This window comes from Barbus barbus (genome assembly GCF_936440315.1).
Source record: "Barbus barbus genome assembly, chromosome: 29".
NCBI lineage: Eukaryota > Metazoa > Chordata > Actinopteri > Cypriniformes > Cyprinidae > Barbus > Barbus barbus.
Window position 1 is genome coordinate 25,414,215 of NC_136757.1, and position 21,839 is coordinate 25,436,053.

A 21,839-nucleotide genomic window follows, 5' to 3' on the forward strand; every position below is an offset into this window, starting at 1 on the left:
ACTTAAGTACAAGTATTGTACTTCGCTACATTTTAAAACGCATTAATTACTGAGTAAAAAAAAAAAATCGCTTCCTGGAAACTGCTGCAGTAAATAATGGGCAGGAGAACAAACTGGTGCTAAAATCACAAGAAAGATGCAGACGGACATGACAGGCGTTAATGATGCAGACCCATCTGAAAACCAAACCCCGTTGAACTCGAAGGAAATGAAGTGAACCCTTGGCCATATTTATGCTCTATTATTCAGTCTAAGCTGTGTTTGTCTAGGGAGACCAAACTAGCAGATTATAAAATCTTGACATCGTCCCTTCGCAAGCATGTAGAGCTAAGCTAAATACTTGCATCCTTGCATTGGTGGTTAAAATGAAGCTTTGGCAGTTTAGCAAAAGGTTTTACACAAATTAGCCAAAAAGACAGTGGTGCACGGTGTGCGATATATATCGTCTGCGATAATATCGTAATTGTTGTTTTAACAATGTTCAATTTGACATTATCAGTATTTAGCCAAAAACCAAACAAAACACTCCTACAGGAGTTAAGAGACTTGCCTTTTAGACACTGTATTGCCTGTTTTTGCTCTATTTCTACAACAAAATTAATCCCAAACACAACCACTGCACTGTTTTGCGTCTCTGAGCAGCCTCATGGGTGTTTCATTCTTGAATGAATCGACTGTTTAAATGATTTGGTTCAGTCGCAATGACTCACTTATTAACAGTGAGTTGGTAACTAAGTAATTTTTACTCTGAGTAAATTTTAAATGAGCTACTTTTTACTTTTACTTGATTAGATTTTTAGACTGGTACTTTTACTTGTACTTAAGTCAAATTTCATTAAGGTAATGGTACTTTTACTTGAGTAGAATATTTTCGTACTCTTTCCACCTCTGCTCAGATGACAGATGTGTGAATGAAAAAATATGATACATAGGAATCTGACAATACATCGGTGACTCTGCTGTCAGGTCGCACGCTGTCTGCCGTGCGGCTTTGTGCCGCTCAGACTAGTGCAACTTTGCAGAGTCGATGGAAACTGTTTGCTTTGACAGTAAAAAAAAAAAAGCGACCTCGAGACACACCAGGTATACCAGTGTCTCAAGCGCTCAGGCCTGTCGAGTCTGTTTTATTAAAGTAAAGCTCTGAGAATCTCAGTATATTAACTCAGGTTTCATATTGCATGGTGATTGTTTAACTCCCACTGGTTAAATAAACAAAAAGTGACCTTTTTTGAGTCCCTGTTTCAGCATAGTAAAATAAAACAATGCCGTATGTAACACAGTTCGTAGATCGGGAAGGAGGCGGGAACCGGCAAACATTTAAAGACAATTTAATAAAATAAATGAACACAAAGTAAAGCGGCAGCCCCTCACGGACGACTGCCGCACACAAAACACAAAATAAAGTCCAGGCCTGGTCCTCTCTCGTCTTCCACTGTCGTCACTCCTCCTTTTATCCTTCCGGAGCTCCTCCGTGGGACTCGAGACCGGTGAGTGGTGCAGGTGTCGCTCATTATCATTAACTCCACCGGCCTCGCTCCATTCCCACCGCTCTCGGCACCGCCCCACTCACTACACCGTATAACTCATAAATGACTTTTGCACTAACGCATTAGCGGGATAATTATCAGTACAGAGATGGCAGGTCATACAAACAAGGTTTCTGTCAAAAATAATTAAGCTATCTTTGAGATCTCAGACATCAGAGTGGTTTGTTGGTTATTAGGACCATTGCTTTGTTATGCTGTTGAATCAAGGGCTTCTGAGGTAATTACTGTGGCTTTTTAAAATCAGATTTTACAGATTATGTATAGATAATATTCTTTCAGCTAAATGTGTATATTTTCTGAAGAAAATGGGAGGTTCTTGCCCTTTCAAATTCATTTACTTAACAAATCGCACAATTTAAGGTAATGTTTAATACTTAAATGTTGGAGATTTTATTAAACCACTAACTCTAAAGGTCCTTGCACATGGGTTTTTTTCCCATTTTTTATTCGTCATCCTAAAAATTTGTTACACACAGTAACCTTGCACACTGAGTCCGATGCGTATTAATTCATTTGTTGCGAAAAAATTCGCAAAAAAGTATTAAGCACTGAGGAGGATTTTGTTGTCTTCTTGCTTCTTAAAAAGAAAAAAATATTGGGTCCATCCAATACTAAGATATAGAGAGGAAAGAGTTCCCCCTTCTATTAAGGAGCAGTGGGATTATCACGGACGATTTAAAGTTTACTTCAGAATGTCAGTGGCTCAGTTTGATGCTCTGCTAGCAATACTAGAGCTACATATTAAAAAGACCACCAAATTCTGTGAACTCAGTGTGCAAGGATCTTTACAGTGCTTTGTGCTGTGAGACTAAGTAGATGAACTTGTACGGTGGCTCTGAATTGTCAAAACACCTCAAAATGCTTGCTACGGATGCGAAAAATGCAGAAAATGTAACCTGATTCGAATTTCTTTTTTTTTTTCTTTTTTTTTTATGATGGAAGAAAGTTTCAGAGGCAGTGTGTAAATACATATAAATACAATCTAATAAATGGTGTTATCTATAAATTAAACAATGTTATGTCAGTATTTTATTAGTGCTGTCAAAATTAGCGCGTAAAATGAAACATTTTTATAGGGAAATCAGAATTAATTCAATTTGGCCTTCAGTCATAAAAAATAAAAGATGCCATTAAACAAATATTAAAATATACTGTTTGTACATTAATTTGAAGATTAAATTTGAAATTATTGCAATATAAAAGTATATTTAAAAACTTTAATGTTAGGTGGGATCAATCGCGATTAATTTCAGAAAAATGTGCGATTAATTCGTAAACAAATTTTAATCAATTGACAGCACTATATTTTGTATAAACATATATAAATGTATCAATTCATAATAAACACCACATTTTGACAACATAATTGTAAAAAAATTGGTGTTGAAACAAATTTGCTAGTAAATTTCACGAACAATTGCAAAAATACAGAAAGTAACGCATTGAATTAAATGTGGAATTTTGATGTAGAAACACTTTACTCCAATAAAATGTAAATGTACTTCAGTAATAATTTGTATAGTGTATTTTGAACTATTCACAAGTCAATGCTGCATGTGTCTAATTCACTGGAATAAAATGCTTCATAAGAGTCATCATTTCTTCAGGAATCAGACTACACTGATTGTGCTGCGTGTATTTAATTCACTAAAAAGATCTGGCTCATAAGAGACAGTTGTTCAGGAATTATTTGGTCTGCATTGGCTGTGATATGTGCATTTGATTCACTAAAAAAGAACTGAGTGATTCATTCGGGAGTCAGACTATATGGTGTGACCAGTGTAGTCTGATTCCCAAATGAATGAATCTTTTGAGATTTTGATTTCTTTTCAGCAAATCAAACAAGTAAAGCACAACCAGTGTGATTTGGTTCCTAAGTGAATGACTCGTATGAACTGGTTCTTTTTTGTGAATTTTATAAAAATCTGATTTAGATTTTTAGATTAATTATGTTTAGGAAATATAACTAAACGTAGATAATGTTTCTTTACCTACACATTGTCGTATGTACAGCCAGTCCGTTTCTTCAAACTGCATATTAGTCAGTATAACAATAGTTGTAAGTGTTTGAGAAGAGTCAATTGTTCAGGAATGATCTTTTTAGTGAATCAGCAGCTTCAGTAACAATGTTGCAATGTCGTTGAATAAATGATGCAATGTCGAGACTAACTGGTTCCATTGCACACAGATACATTTATATTCGCATTACGTTTTTCTCACTTTGTAATTTCCAATTACAGGTGGTTTTATCAGGTTGAAATTCTGGTGAGAAGTATTAAATTGGATCTGGTGTCAGTTTACAGATGGATGAGGTTAGACAGACATGCTTTCACGTTGCCGTGTTAGAAGGAAAGTTTGAAGTAAAATGAGTGAGAAGAACAGACAATCCCACAATGCACTGTGCATCATGCACATGTGTGTGCGCCTGTGGGTTGACTTACAGTCATACATGTTTTTCTTTATTTAATTTTTTAATTTAATTTTATTTTATTAACATTTATTTATTTATTTATTTTTTAATTAATTACTATCCTCTAATTTTTGTTATTAATGTTACTATTATTATTATTATTATTACTGTTATCATTACTGTTGTATTTTTTTTTTTTTTCTTTTTTTTTTTTTTTTTTTTTTTTTTGATTAATTTATTTAATTTTTTGATTATTTTGTTTAGTATACTTCCAAACCCAACACCCAGTCACACACACACACACACACACACACACACTCATACTCACACAAACCATGTTGGCTGTCATGTATGTTTTGTTGACCCTGGTTACTATTTATCTGATTTGTCACCTGTAAATAGCATGTTTGTTTGCATAATAATAAAAAAAAAAAGGAAAAAAAAAAAAAAAAAAATACATGTTTTTCTTTATTCTCTGCGTTTGATGTGCGTTCTTCCTCTCCAGCGGCGAGGAGAGTGGAGAGGTGATATTTGAGCGAGTGTCACGAGTCACGGTTCATTTTTAAAGCCCTTAGCGAGTATTATTATTCTAGTGTTATTACTGTAGCTCACACTTGGAGTTATGGACATGAATAATACCTTGAATCGTGAGGCTTGTTTGTTGCTTTGGAAATGTAGAAAAAAAGTGTTTTCTATCCCGTTCTTTCATTCGCATCAGTTTCATTGTCTTTCTCTCGCCTCAATGACAGCCAACAAGAAGAGCCTTCAAAAAACTACACCCGTTCCTCCGATCTCACCATAACACGCTTTATAATTACTGGAACGGTTGCTCTTAACCTTTTGTGTTCGTTTATTTCAGCTTCGCAAATCCAGATAGCCTTTGTAGTGGGTGTCCTGCGGATCTATCGTCTTTTATCAGCACACATAATGCTGAATAATGACTGGCACACCCCACGGTTTTGTTCGCTGGTTATTATGTTCTTTTGTTGACAAGACAGAACCCTTCTCTATATAATTAATATTTGGACATGTGCACATATCTCAATTTCTCCCGTTGCGATGACGCCGTTCTCAGCCTTGTGTTTTCGCTGTGATATAAAAGCTGGTTGAGCAGATGTTCAGGCTCTGACCTTTTTATCACAAAAACAAACCTTGTTTGTTGCAAACAAATTGTATAAAACACCGTTTTATTCATTTATATATAATTATTATAAGTATAAATATGTTGTGATTGTGTGTGTAAATGTTAAGCAAAATATTAATCTATTTATTTGTTTGTAATATTTAATGTTATGTCCCTCAAAAGAGAGAGATTAATTATATTTATGCAAAATTATAAATATGTATCTGTCTGTCTATATAAATTGTATTTATTTATATATAATTAGATATATATTTCAATGTATATGTACACATTCTCGATTTAGAATTTTTATAATAAAATTATATTTTTGCATAATGTACAATAAAAATATAAATATAATTATTATAACAAAATTAAATAATATATAATATTGAATAATAATAACTATAAAATCGACAAAATAGAATTATATAAAAAATAATAATTAGAACAATATTTAACTTTTTTGTATGTATAATATGTATGTTATAGACATGTGTGCAGTATATTCTATATTCAAAATAAAATAAGTTGTTATAGAATATATACACAATACACTATTTAATATTTATTATATATTACACAATGATGCATGTTTGTGTGTGTTAGTGTTTTGTAATCTAATGTATAATGCATAATGCATTTTTTGATTATATTTTATTCATATATGATTGATTTGGTGTGAATAAGGCACATCTAATAAATATATGCAATTTCATTTGAAATGTCATTTTTTGAGTTTGTTTATCTGATATTTCAGGGTTCGTCGACAGTTCAAACTCCTTCTAAACGCGTGTGGCCCACTTTTGTTAAACACACATATGTAACCTCATGTTTCTGAGGCCTTTCATTGCATCCGGCTCGTTTTGTTTGCCAGTACTCGCTCTCCTCGGGGAAACGCGCCATGAACCGTTGCCATGAGAGATGCCTTTCGCCGTTGCCAAAAGCGTATTCGTTTTTTGGCTCGAGAGGGGACAGGGGGCGGCTCTGACCTGCATCTTATTCTTCTCCTGGTTGTCTTTGCTTTGTATTCAATTCCCCGAGAGCTCTTTAGCCTCTAGCCACCGACATGGCCGAGCCAAAGGGAGAGAGACCGAGTGGAAGAAGGGGGCAGGGGGGGCAAAGTGTACCTCTGGAAATGGTTTGTGTCCATGGCAACGAGGGGAAGCTGGAAGATGGATTTGCAGTGTAATTCAAATCAGCCCCATTTGGTGGAGTTTGTATTGTATTACTGTTCCTACCGAAAGGCTCTTGTGGATTCGGGAAAATTAGCAGTACAGTGTCTGGTAGAAAGGACTGTGGTTAAAAGCTTTGGCAGGCCTATTATTGTGCGCTCGTCTGATGTGATGGATCTGTCATAGGTTTGGTTAGGTTGCTATGTTTGTTAAGAGCGTGTAGGTCTCTGTAGACGCTGTTAGCGGCTCTCACGAGTGTCCCTCAGTGTTCATTAATGTTCTATTCCTGGTTGGGTCTTTCAATGACTGAACATTTACTGGTTGACCTCACCGACGGCTCTAGATGTACTCACAGCTAGCACGCTACTGGAAACTTGTGCTAATTCTGCTGGAGGACTGGATGCTTCTAGGCTAATAGCACACGCACATCATTAAGACGTTCATTCATCTGTAGCCTGTTTTAGAGCTTCTTCTGCTCTAAAAAATAACATGCCATTCAACATCCAACATCCAATCCTGTGTTTTTAAGATGTTTTCCATGTTTCTACACAAATACAGCACTCAGTCTTATAATAGGTTTATTTTTTGTGTATTTAATTTTAATTTTATTTAATATATTTTTCATATATATATATATATACACACACACATAAATAAATAAATTATTTATATATATATATATGTATATATAAATAATTTATTGATGTTATTATTAATATATTAATAAATTAGTTGTATATTACTTAATAAAACTTGCAATAAAAATGTATAAAATACTTTAATGAAAGATTTTCTCCAAAAAAATGTTACTGCATTTTACTATATACTATATATTTTTTATAATTTTAATTTAATTGTAGTTACAGCTTTAGTAATTTGTCTATAAATATTAGTTTTATTTGACCTTTGTAGTTTTAATAATATTCTGATCATATTTAATAATATTTTAATAATTTTATTACATCAATTATGTGAAAAAAAAGTTTTTTTTTTTAGCTAATGTTTGTTTTCAAGTAACAAAAATGTTTTTTATGGTTTTAATTGTAGTTTTAGTTAACTATAATAATTAATATTGTATTATATTATATAAAAATGTGTGTATGTGTGTGTGTGTGTATGTGTATATATATATATATATATATATATATATATATATATATATATATATATATAATATAATATAATATAATATTTTATTGTATTGTACTGTACATAAAAAATGTGGATGGATGGATAGATTTCTGTATTAATTTTCATTTGGAACATTTCATTTTTAGTTTTTAGTCTTTATTCATCTTCAAGTATTGTTAAATGTCTCTACTCAAATTGCAGAATAACATTTTAACATTTCATAACATTATAAAGTATGTACTTCTGTTCTTTTTAAGAACAGAATGTACTGTGGAAAGTGTAATCACTTCAAATCTAGTACATCAACTTTCTGAAAGATTGCAACCAAGTGGGAAAGTCAAGTGAAAGAAAAGCGTGGTTTAAATCTCTGATGACTGATGTCTACAAACCGTAAAGGTCGTGTACCAGACAGACGTCCTGAAAGGCACAGAGGAAAAACTGTTGTCTTGTCAATAAGCCCTCACTCAAACAGGTGGACGCTTCTCCCATTGTTCCTCTCACTGATCAAAGTCAAAGACACAATTGACCCAGAGACTCTCAGCGCACTTAGTCCTTTACGTATATCAATTAATGCACACCATCGATTTCTCTCGCCCCGTCTTTCACCCCTCACTCGATCTTAACAATCTGTCCGCCCAGACACCTCAGATGGCCGCTATTGGAGTTCTCCATCATGAAAGGCCGCTGGAGTTTCCAAGGTTTTCATCCCATTTCTGCCCTAGTTCTTCATTTACACAGGGTTCAGTGTGACCTTAGAAGTAATAAAGCAATATTACTTGGACTGGAATTGGGGGGAGACCAGAAACCATCCTGGAATTATCCTTATAAGAAGGACACCGAATATGGAAGCATAATAGATTTCTTAGAAATTGGAATAGCTAAGCTGGTACTCAGAGAATCAAGCTCTCAGCTGGGGAGAAATGAGTCAGTTGCTCAACCGCTCCTCAAACTAGTTCAGATGGAGAGACGATGAGAAAAGGCTCGTAGAGAACGAAATGAATGGAACTTGGACAAAAATGCAAACCCACAAACCCGTATGACTGTTTTTCTTCTGCGGAAGACCAGCCGGAGGTATTTTGAAGAGCATCCAAGCAGCTGTTTTCCGACAAAAACACTATTAAGGTATCCCACGACTCATGCAATATATTCCAGGTCTTCTGAAGTCAGACAATAGCTTTGTGTAATAAACAGACCAGATATCATTAGCTTTTAAAGGGTTACTCCACCCCAAAATGAACATTTTGTCATTAACCCTCTGGGCCCTGAGGGTGTTTTGGGGACCTGGAGAACTTTCGACATGCCCTGACATTTGTGCTTTTTTCAGTTGCTTATAAAAATATAAATGGCTAAAGTCTAATAACACTGTAAACAACACAAACTGGGCTACAATAATATGTTAGCAGCATTTATGTACATGATTGTGTTTTTCAGAAATCAATGTTTATGCGTGGTTAGTGAAAAACTAAAATTTTGAAGTCACTGAAATAAGACCATAAAACACATACAGAACAATTGTTTACAAGACTTTTGAGAACCAGATCTTGTAGGCTAGAATATTTACTTCACAATTATGTGAAAATCATCTTGTTCATTTGCTCACAGAAAACAATATATTGATTTAAATTTTTAAAGACATGTTTTGTGATTGAAATCCAATATGCGAGGGAGTGGTAATGGGCTTGAATATTAAGTGATTTTCACCTGAGAGACAAAGGGCCCTCCCCTAAAGCTGCTAATGGCCCATCAGTGTGACTGAGACAGGTTAGAGAGTGTGAGGAGACTGAAAAAATGGGTTTTTTAAATGATTTGTATTTTATTTACAACACAGTATAATCAAAACATACATAATGAAGGTCAAAGACACATTATTGTGCACACTGATCTAACCACAGAGATGTGAACAGACTTTGAGTCATTCCTGCAACAGATTCTGTTCAACAAGTGAAACAAATAAATCATACCTGATATTTACGTGTTATTTAAGTGTTTCTGCTACTTTCCATGGATTCAAGAAGAAACTGTTGAACTTCTGATGTTGGTGCAGCGCTCTCAGAGGAAAACAGTTGGAAGAGACTGAAAGTCAGCAGGATTCATCTGTGGTGCAGGTGTCTGATTCAATAAAATACAAACAACCAAAAAAAGAGAAAAAACATTTGTATATATATATATATAGAGAGAGGTTTTGTAGTCATAGACTCCTTCATGCTTTGTATTATCGTAAAAAAATACATTTTATATCTGAGAAACTAATTATTATTGTTTAGCACGTTATTAAAATCTATTTTTGAACAGAGTAGGCTATTAATCATAAACATGTTCTAAACATACTTAGACTCGTAGCATTCATCATGTTACAATGTACTCTCATATTACTTTTATTGTTTTACATAGAGCATGAAAACATCATCATGCCATAAGAAATTTAAATACAATGAATTGCCCATCATATTCACAATGTTTTACTGGATTTCAAACATTTTAGTCAGGAATTACAGCCATCCTGAACATCATGTATGATTTTATAGTATAAAAGATATGATTCTGCAGTCATAGACTCTGTACTATAAAAGGATATACTTCGTACTATAAAACATATATTTTATATCTGAGAACTAATTGTTATCGTTTAGCACGTTATTAAAATATATTTGTGAACAGATTATTAATAATAAACATGGTCTAAACTTTCTTAGATGCGTAGCATTCATCGTGTTGTAGTTTGGGAACAACACAACTAGTTATGTGTTCAAGTTTATGTCACAATAACACGTTAACTAATGCAAAACATAAACATTACTTACTCATCAGATCGATTTTGAGGGAAATCCAGCCTTTACTCAGCGTGTCTTCTTCCAGAAAGTAACAGTAGCAGCGATGAACTCTTCACTGACGCTTTGTTTATGCTCCGCGCGCGCGGGTCACGTGGTTATTTACATGTGAACGCGAGGGGGCAGGATCTCATTAAAAATAATGAGTTAGACGGGACAGACTGAACATCGTGTTGGTTTAATACGGATTACTTCATCACAGAATATTTGTTTTCGATATACTTACTTCATTTGAAAGAAGACACTCCAAGCTTTGTATAGAGATAACTCTCATGTCTGTGTGTTGAGTATTCGCTGAGTTAACACTTCATTTTAGTGACGCATTTCTGAAAACAGATCGCGGAGAAGGAGAAGACAGAGAGCGCAAAGTTTAGTTGTTATTTTGAGTGAATACAAATAAAAGTAGACCCCTTACAGATTCGAATGGTGTATTGCTCTTATCTGAACGATCAAAAATGGCAGAGTAATTCAAGCTCATTTCTGCCTTATCAGGAAAATCTGCCCCAAAACGCGTATTCGCGTTTGTCGGGCTCAGAGGGTTAATCACTTACCCCCATGTCGTTCCAAACCCGTAAAAGCTTCGTTTGTCTTCGGAACACAATTTAAGATATTTTGGATGAAAACCGGGAGGCTTGTGACTGTCCCATTGACTGCCAAGCAATTAACTGTCAAGGCCTAGAAAAGTATAAAAAAACATCGTCAGAGTAGTCCATCTGCCATCAGTGGTTTAACCGTACCGTTTTGAAACTACAAGAATAATTTTTGTGATGCAAAACCCCCAAAAAATAACGACTTTATTCAACAATTTGTCTCCTCTAAATGGTGCTACACTGACGCAGAGAAGACATATTGTTGAATAAAGTAGTTTTTTTTTGCGTACAAAAAGTATTCTCGTAGCTTCATAACGTTACGGTTGTACCACTGATGGCAGATGGACTATTCAGACGATGTTTTTTAATGACAGTGTTAATTGTTTGGCAGTCAATGGGACAGTCACAACCCTCCCGGTTTTCATCCAAAATATCTCAAATTGTGTTCTGAAGACGTACAAAGCTTTTACGGGTTTGGAACGACATGGGGGTAAGTGATTAATGACAAAATTTTCATTTTGGGGTGGAGTAACCCTTTAAATCTCATTTACTTGTTGCTGAATGACTCCTGTGAATCACGTTGGATGTGTTTGGTAAATGAATAAATGTGAAATGTGTCATTCGTGCCCACACATATATTAAGATTTGGTGTGTCAGGAGGCATTGCACCAGGTTTGACGTCAATGACTGCTAACGCCATTGGTTTTCTAGTTTAAATATGTGCATGTGCAAATGAGTTTTTCAATGAAAAACAGCAGTGAACAAGTCAAATGGACTAATTATATGGTGCTTTTCTGTGGTTTTGTTACAGTGTATGAAAAAGAGCAGCTCATAGATTTATGTGCTTTCCAATATCATATTTAGTGCTCCTCGGAGTAAATATGTTTGTAAATTAACGTAATTTTATGCTGAAGTATCTTTGTTTGTTTGTTTATTTATTTATGCAAGACATTTATGATAAATGAATAAATGTGAAATGTGTAATTCATACTTGTACATATTCAAACTTAGGGCAAACGAGATGCATTGTGCCAGGCTTGACAATAGTGATCAGACATCATAAATTCTTCATGCGTCTTCTAGTTTAAATATCTGGATGTGCAAATGAATTTTTCAATGAAAAAAAAAAAGAAGTCGTGGACCAAATCTAATGCCGTTTTGTTTTCTGGTGCTTTTTTAAATTTTATTAAATGAAAAAGAGGAATTCAGATTTATTTTATTTGTAATATCTTTGTGTTCCTTAGAGTAGATGTAAATTAAATTAAAAGAGTAAATAAATTAATATATATGTAAGTGTTTATAGAATATGAATCGACTTTAATTTGAAGCTAAATTAATTAATTAACTAATTCATTCATTCATGCACAAACTTGGTTTGAACCAGGTTTGACAATAGTGATATTTTTTTTTTTTTTTTTTTTATAATTTTTGTGTTCCTCCAAAAGAAGGAATAAATGTAAATAAATAGTTTAAATATTTAGAAAATACTTACAATTTATGTATTTATTTATTTACTTACTTGCTTACTTATTTTGGGGTTCCTCCAAAAGAAGGAATAAATGTAAATAAATAGTTAGAAAATATTTACACTAAATTTATTTATTTACTTATTTTGGGGTTCCTCCAAAAGAAGGAATACATGTAAATAAATAGTTTCAATATTTATAATCTATTTTTATACTAAATTAATCCGTTTAATTTGTATTATTTATTTATTTAATGCTAAATAAACCAATTTAAATGCAATTAAACATAAGTTTGAAACTACACAAGGGTGACAGGATGATGATTTTTGGATGGTCTATTATTTTAACATAGTCTTTTTCGTGTCCATGAATGACAATCTGAAGGTTACTGGTTCAGTCCCCTTAATCACAAGTTGCTCCAAAGCATTTGTCCCTGTACAACGTTCCACAAGTCACTTTGAACAAAAGCGTCTGCTAAACGACTGCTTGCTTACACGAGCATTGTTTCACAGTACGCTTCCTGTCATGGGCAATTTCCAGCCCTCGTTGAGTTCCTGTCCCAGATTTTCTCACCGTTCATGCTGTGCGTCGAGAGGGATCAATACGGTCCTCAAGGAAACATTCCGGCAGGTCGTCGTATTGTTGTCACCTGGGAACCACCTCAGGACCGCCCTACCTGAGAAAGCTGACGATGTCTCATAAATCACATTAGTTCCAGTTCACCAGAAAGACAAGTGCAGTTTAATTGGACAAAAACTAATTTCGCGAATGCAGGAAAAAGAGAAAAACGAAAGCAAAAAGGGGCAGGAAGGCCTTGAAGGTGCATGTACCGTGAGATATCCTTTTCTATCTCTTTAATTAAGACTGCTCCCATTTCTTTTTTCTTTCCTTAGACATATGGGCATAATTAAGGGAAAACAAATCATTACTGCTGTGTGCATTGCTGGTGAATAATGGCATTGTCAGTATAGACTGCGCTTGCTTTATTTCCCAGACAGACAGGCGCGCTGGAGGTAAAAATGCGGCGTTTTGCTATCGCTGATGGAAAATAATGCCATCTTAGACATCGTGATGAATTAGATACCTGGGCTTTTGGCAAATATTTAGACCCCCCTCTCCGTGTCTAGTTTTGAGGTGTTTGATGCAATCCGGGGCGGCTGTGCTTTTACAGGCTTGTTCTCTATCTCTCCTCCGTGTGTTTTTTCATTAGAGTCTCTCTGGAGTGGCCTCAAAATTAAAGCGCATTTAATTTAGCGAGCCTCTTTATGCATCATCAGCTTATACTGTACTTCTCGCCACTGACGTATAACAGTAATCAACAATAGGCACGTTTAGGGGTGAAGTCGCTAAAATATGACTTGATTTGGAGCGAGGTTGGTGTATTTTAATGCGGCGTGTCACGAATGGCGGCGCAAACATTGTTATAATAGATGATCGGGGTCGGGTTATGATGAGGCTTTGTGTACATTAGCGTAACCCTCCTCGTTTGCGGGCTAAAACAAGCGCTGGCGACTTTTAACTCCACTTAACACGTCTAACGAACATGCCAGTTTTATGAATGCTTTAATATCTGGCAGCTTCCCTGCAGATGTACTTATGAGGAAAGCAGGCCAGCTCACTCCCACAGACGCTCGGCGGCAAAAACAAATGAAAGCGCATAGGCGCAGGAGCCATTGTTACTGATATGCTTACACATTTCTGTCTCTTTTGCTTTTAGGAGATAATCAATACCCTTAATGGTCCTCTATACTTTTCAGATTCTGTTTTTCACCTGTTTTTCACTCCGTGGTATGACCATAACCTTTTATCACTGTAGGAGTAGTTTTTGTAACATTTACATCAGTATTGTATTCATTAATATTATCAAATGCATTAGGTATCACTAACTATCAGTTAAAAACTATTTATTACAGAATTTATTAGTGGGATTTTAATGTTTTTTTTTTTTTTTTTGGTTACATTTGAATTTTCAACATTGGGAATGTATTATGAACAAACATGAATTAATGAACAAACAATTATTTTATAGTTATTTATTTTTATATTCATATTATTATATATTAATATTATTTTATAATTGTAGTTTGTTTATTATTTTAGGATTTTAAAATGAATCATAAAAATTATTTCATATTTGTTTATTATTTTAAGATTAGATTTAATACTTATATGATTTTATGTTTATATTTTGTATTGTGTATTTATTTAATATTTATATAATTTTAGTTTTATTGTTAATGTAAGATTTTAAAATTAATCATAATTTTTTTTATTTCTTTATTGTTATTTAAAGATTAGATTTAATACTTATTTCATATTTCTACATTATATTACATTTATATATCTATTATATTAATTTATATTTATCAGTTTATTTACTCATTTAATCATAATACATTAACGTAATGTTAAAAATGTATTAATAAATATAAATAAACATTAAGCTGCGTTATATTATTAAATGCTAAAAATATTGTTCAATGTTAGTTTGATGTCTGATGCATTAGCTAATGCTATAATTAAACCTTGATGTAAAGCATTACTGTAATTTTTTTATTGTGGAGACTGAGTATAGCATTAAATATTTTTATATCTACTGTGAATTCAATGAAAAATGGCCAAAATTAAATCTGCCAAAAATTTGCAATTTAAAAAAAACTAAAAAAATGAGTAATACATTTTTACTTTTTGTATTTGGAAACTAAATCCGATTAATTGTAAATTATTGACAAGCCTCACATTATAACGGTCTAAGTTAAACACTCAAAGCAGTATAAAAATATGATTCTGACTGTAAAATTTGATTGGATAAGCCACATTTAAAGACAATTAAATTAGAAATGAATGCAGCAGTATTAAGGTTGCAACGTTTTTTGACAACTACAAAGTGTTTCATCATTATTTGGGAAAAGTCGCATTACTCCATGTTTTTGTCATTATCATGTGCAAATAATAAAGAGCAGCCCTGACCTCTCACGCACAGATATAAATCATTGCACGTTATATGAGTCCATTCTGCCCAATGTGTAGCTCCATATCGGCAGCATCAAAAGCGTTTTGTATTATTGATCCATTCGCGGGGACTGTGGATATCGGTGGATATTTGACATGCATTGGTCTGAGTGGACAGGGAAAAAGAAAATCATGCTCACTGAAGCTTGAACGAGACGGGCCTCTGCTCTCGGCCTTATCGAGCCAGCGCCGCCAACTGCAGGCTATTGTGCGGGCCGGGATGTTTCTGTTTACTCATCCGTTTGTTTGTTTGTTTCCAGGTGCTCCAGAAAGGAAGCCTGCGAGAAGTGGGCTGAGCCGCTTCACTTCAGTACGGAGCTGAAACAGTGCGTTGACATCACTGTCACTCCTGATAACATGTCCGTGACCTCCGCTTCCACACAGGTGATTGAGTTTTATATGCTACTCCAGAAGTATAAAATCACTCCGGTGTAGTCCCGGAACCATCTTCATAAAGCATTTTCATTATAGACACTCACAACGGCGTCCTTTATTAGTATTGCTTTTACAGTATAATGAATGCTTTGATAAAAACATACTGTATGAGAATGAATATCACAAGGTGGAAATGATTTAAAGGGATGGCTCATCCAAAAATAAAAATGTTGTCGTCATTTATTCACACGTATGTTGTTCTAAAACTGTAGAGCTTCAGCAAAGGGAATGATTTTCAGTAAAGAATGGCTTAAATATATCTATCTGTCGCACAGATCTAACATATGGCATCTGAAGACTTGTATTATGCATTTATAGTGCTTTTATGTTATTTTTGAGCTTGACAGACCCAGTTTTTATTGTAATTATACTGAAAAGAGCGGCTCAGGGATTTATTAAATTGAAATTTACATTTATGCATTTAACAAAAGCAATTTGTCAGAGAGACGGCAGTATTCCGATTTATCTAGAGAAGAGAAGAAATGCTAAAGTAGAAGTGTTTTTTATTATGCATGTATAAGATTAATATAACATGTATTTATAGAATGTTGTTCAATCGTCATCTTTTGTTTCTTGAAATAATAATAATAATAGTTAGTAAATGCTATCAAACAGGGATTATTGTTAGTTTATGATATTTAATGCATTAAGTAATGTTAATGAATTGAACTTTGAATTGAAGTGTTGCTGTAGTTTTATATTGTAATATATCGATATGGTTATGTTTATGGTGAATTAAATTAAAATTACAAATATATTTTCTGATAATATGGGCAATTTTTATCATTTTCTCTTGGAAAATAAATCAGATTATTTAAAGCAAATGATAAATTATAAAGTTTCTCATTATATAACAAAAAAATTAAGATTATTTATAGATTATTTATTTATAGAATATTCTTCAATCTTCATCTTTTGTGTTTCTTGCAAACAAATCTGTAAAGTCATACAGCTTTAAAATGACATGAGAGTGAGTAAAAGATGACAGAATTGTATTTTTCCATTAATGCTTCCAGAACCGTGCTAAAACGCTGTTTCCACACATTTCAATCAGCGGCTCACGTGATGATCTAGCATGTCTGACAGGAGAACATGTGTGTTCGTGTTTTGTGTTTGTGCTCCAGCTGAGTGTGAAGGTAGCTAACGTCCCGAACCTCTCCGCTGGGGTGACGTGTGTGTTTGAGGAGCTAACGGAGAGTCCAGGAGAAGTGCTGGCCAAAGGACAAATCCTCTGCATGTCCCCATCCCTGCGGGACGTTCCATCTGTAACCCAGGGATACGGTAAGAAACATGAAATGCCATTTAAAATGCATTTGACTTCGTCAATATGATATGTTTTTGAGTGAAATTGTAAATATAGGAGGAGACTTGATTTTTTTCTATTGGGATATGATTGAATCTTAAAAAGCTGTAATATTAATAATTAATAAAAAAAAATTCTGCCCATGCTGTGTTATATATATCAGCTAAATTAAACCCTTCTTCCACCTTTCCATGGTTGAGCCATTGTATATACACAAAGACTCTTAATAAGGGTAAACACAGTGTTTAATTTGACTCGAATGAAAATGAGGCTGAGGGACAGATGTGTAATTGTGTAGTTGTTTTAATGTCCTTGGCCATGTCTAATTTACACAACCCATGTTTTCCGAATTTTTAGTCCACTAAAAAAATGTATTTTCAATGCAACCTCAAGTTGACCCCATTTTCATTCACGTTATATTGAATATGGCATCTACCCTGACAAGGTCTGAACAGCAAACAGATGAGCTCTCGTTTGGTTGAATTACTGACAGCACTAATGGCTTCTTTAATCATCATCATATCATATGTCTAATATTGTAAATTATTTAGCATGGGCTCCTCCTGCTGAGTCTTGGTTCCTCCCAGTGTTTCATTCTCATTTTGCCCTTTCCACCCTGGGGGATTTCCTTTCCAACAGCACCTATTCTGAAAAAAATGGAATCTGAAAAGCAGCTCAACTGTTTTCTATATTGATGATAATTAGAAATGTTTCTTGAGGATCAAATCAGCAGATTCGAATGATTTCTTAAGAATCATGTCACATTGATGACTGGAGTAATGATGCTGAAATATATTCAAATCCGTGTTTCCCATTTTGTGCCGGTCTTTTTTTTATATTTTTTTTACCTTTTGTGATGACTGATAATTACATGCATCTCTTCTGAGCTTCCCGAAGCTTTGAGACCTACTTCATTTTCCCCCTTTTCATTTTGTTCTGGTTTTTAAGGTACTCTAAGAATTCAAAATCTCCCTGATGGTAACTTTTAGACTCCGGAAGCTTGGTATTCCCATTAATAACAATTATTGCATGTCCAAATGGAAATATTATGGAAGTGAGGCCCACAAGTATAATTTGATGGGCAGAGATGTAGTCATTATGGAATGCAAAAGGGTTGCTGAGTTTGAAACATAAGTGCATTTCGCTCACAGATGGAAGAAGTGGATAAATGGTCTCGCAATCAAATAAATTAGAAACGTGAACATTAGTGAGTATATGTGCAGAGCGGGGCACAGTGCCGGTTCAAACGCCCTTTCTCATGCTAACTTCATTTCTCCTGCATTTTCTTCACCTTTTTCTTCATTACTGTCTCTTTACGTTCTTTTCCAGGTGATAAACGGGTCGTGAAGCTCTCTCTGAAGTCCAAAGAGACGGGTCTCAAATTCATCACCACCGATTTCATCTTCTACAACTGCAGCGTCTTGCAATCGTAAGTGCGATCGTCAGAGATGTCTTTGTGACGTGTGAAACTTCCAGCCGGGTTTGATTGGATTCGCAGTCATTGAACTAGTTTCCTTCACAGCCGCCGTTATCCACATTGTCAGCAATTTTACTATTTTTTTTCCCCCTCACAATTGATTCAGCACTTTTCGTCCAGCCTCACATCTTTGCTCCTAAAACAGCCAGCGCAGCTACTGGAATTTTTCACATTAAAGAAATTATATTGACGTTCTTAAAAACATGCAAGAAAATGAAAGAGGAAACTGAAGTCCACCTTAATTTCTATAGCACTGTATACAATACAGATTGTAGGAATTATTCATATTAATAATACAATTCTAATTAATAAATTAATTGGTTCATGTTTATTTCTACATACTTAATATTTAATATCAAATGTTAAAATGAATGCATTTTACAAAACATATTGTATTATAAAATATTCAAATATTCCAAATGATATAACAAGAGATATAAATTAACATTGAAAAGAATAAATGCTATAAATGTTATTGTTCATAATACTAAATGCATCAGTTAATCTTAAAATAAATCCTTATTTTAAAGTCTTACAGCTCATTGTGTAGTGATAAGCTACATAAAAAAAAATCTGTCAATTTGTGGTCAGATCGCGATGGCTGAAATTCAGTTGGCTTTATGATACAGACAAACACAGCACAGATGTGTCGGGATACTCACTGAAAGCAGACAAGCTGGAGCTGGATTGGACAGATGTTTGTCGATAAGGAAGTGTTTGTGTAATCAAAAGCACATGCATAAATTCAGTGCTTATTAAAATCATATTTTTTTAAAATCTCCCATTTTCAGAGCTTTGTCTGTTAATATATGTATGTAATAAATCTATCTTAATATTTCTGAATGTTACTTTTTTATATATGAAGAGAAGTTTTATCATATTAGTGGATAAGGTATAAAGAGTCATTCTTGCATCTGTCTGCAGTTGTTCTTGTATGTAAACATGCGCTAGTTGGATGTCTTTCATCATTGTCTTGTTCACTGCCTTTTTTAGTGTCTATTTTTCAGCACTCCATTTTTGAGATGCTGTCATGTTAAAAGGGATTCTTAAAAAAACACAGTTTTAAAAGCAGCTGTTTCTGGACACACAAACATTTCTTATGTTCTCAAAGCAGCTTTACAGTGTTAAAAAGATAAACAGTGTGCCGATAATGCAAGAAGACGATAGTAAAAACTAAATTATCCTGTTGAAGTCAGTTCATCGGTTCAATTAGTTCACCTAAAAATCCAATTTTTGTCATGATTTGCTCACCCTCCACTTGTTAGAAACATGTAAGAGTTTCAATCTTCTGCTGAACACAAAATGAGATATTTTGAAGAATGCTGGTAAACAAACAGTTGATGGTAGCCATTGACTTCTGTAGTTTTTTTTCTATACATGGAAATCAATGGCTACCGTCAACTCTTTGGTTATCAACAGGGGGAAGTCGTGGCCTAATGGTTAGAGAGTCGGACTCGTAATCGAAAGGTTGCGGGTTCGAGTCCCCGGCCGGCAGGGATTGTAGGTGGGGGGAGTGAATGTACAGCGCTCTCTCCACCCTCAATACCACGACTGAGGTGCCCTTGAGCAAGGCACCGAACCCCCAACTGCTCGCCGGGCGCTGCAGCATGGCTGCCCACTGCTCCGTGTGTGTGTGTGTGTGTGTGTGTGTGTGTGTGTGTGTGTGTGTGTGTGTGTGTGTGTGTGTGTGTGTGTGTGTGTGTGTGTGTGTGTGTGTGTGTGTGTGTGTGTGTGTGTGTGTGTGTGTGTGTGTGTGTGTGTGTGTGTGTGTACGTGTTTAGCTATACTTGTGAGGACCAGATGTCCCCACAAGGATAGTAAAGCCTGAGATTTTTGACTTTGTGAGGACATTTGGCCGGTCCTCACAAGGGAAATAAATTATTAAAAATACTAAATGAAGTTTATCTTAAAATGTAAAAATGCACAAAGTCTCCTGTGAGGGCTAAGTTTAGGTGTAGGGTTGGTGTAGGGCAATAGCACACACAGTTTGTTCAGTATAAAAACCATTACGCCTATGAGAGTCCTCTCAAGTATAGCAAAACCAACATATGTGTGTGTGTGTGTGTGTGTGTTCACTACTCACTGTTGTGTGTGTGCACTTGGATGGGTTAAACGCAGAGCACCAATTTCGAGTATGGGTCACCATACATAGAAAAATTCATACAGGTTTAGAACAACTGGAGGATCAGTAAATTGACAGTTTTTATTTTAGATAATTTTATTTTATTTTAGGCTGAATAATTTTAATGTAATCAAAAGGAGTTTTTTTTTTTTTTTTAATCAATTGCAAATATGCAAGTGTTTTTTATTTTAACGTTTGCAACTTTTTTTTTTTTTTTTTTTTTAAGAGATGTTTTGCTTATGGAAAATTAAATGTAAATTTGTCAGAAACCAGCAAACATTCTGCTGCAATCATAATTTCGCTTAGAAATACACAATAAGTTCCCACTGGCAGTAAAAAAAGAGCTAGTTACAGCTCTGTCTGTGGTCACTAAATGAGTGTAATTGCTCCAGAGGTGTTAGTGCTGGTGTGTAATTGCAGCGCGGTCCAGCTGTTGGCTGCTGGGACGATTTCCGTTTGAGGTTCGGGTTATTTTTGCGCTCCATTCATGCAGTCGTCTGCTTCCGCCTCAAGTCAGGTTATTTATATTGTGCTTTATACAATACAGATTGTTGAAAAGCAGCTTGACAGTAATAAAAAATGAAAATCACAGTGCAGAGTTTTTCAAATATGAAACCAATGCAACTTCAGCTGTAACACAGCTCTAAAAAGACAATATTGTCAATGTTGATTCAATTAAGTTCAATGTTATGAATGGAACTCAGTCCAACTCTAAAGAAGCTCTGCCCAAACTCTGGCCTGAGAGCGGTCCGCGCTCTATATATTTATGTTCATTTGCACTTCAGTCATCATGAAGTCGATGCAGAGGGTGGAGACGTGTCGGTGCGTCCCGGAGGACAGGAACCCCTTCGTTTATTTCCCTCCGCCGCTCCTCCTTTCATTCGAATGCTTTACATCACTTAACCCAGTCAACCAGCACAATCACGCATTGTTAGCGCCGCCTTTGTTTTTCCAAACCCATTTCGGCCATTCCAGTTGTGATTTGCATGGAAGGGAGGGAAATGCAAATTAATTTATCAAAGGAGGGAAAGCAGAAACAAAAGGAGGATAAAATATGACAACTGGAGGGAGCCGCCACATGGTGACGACAATTTGCACCTTGGTGCTGCATATACAGGTAGAAAATTAGATGCGCAAAGCTACACTCGGCAATCCGGTCTGTCTGTCTGTGTGTGTGTGTGTGTGTGTAAGTACAAGCGCCCGTGCTGATCCATCGAGCC

At 34.9% G+C, this 21,839-nt stretch overlaps 1 protein-coding gene across 1 annotated transcript in view; it reads left to right on the plus strand.

The window, feature by feature from the left end:
* The window catches only part of LOC306848996 (plexin A3-like), a 172,712-nt gene that overhangs the window by 78,702 nt on the left and 72,171 nt on the right, over nucleotides 1-21,839 (plus strand). Inside the window, exons 6-8 of the mRNA XM_079383806.1 lie at nucleotides 15,543-15,666; nucleotides 16,842-16,998; nucleotides 18,350-18,449. Coding sequence (XP_079239932.1) covers nucleotides 15,543-15,666; nucleotides 16,842-16,998; nucleotides 18,350-18,449 — 381 coding nt within the window. The remainder of the gene's footprint in view (nucleotides 1-15,542; nucleotides 15,667-16,841; nucleotides 16,999-18,349; nucleotides 18,450-21,839) is intronic.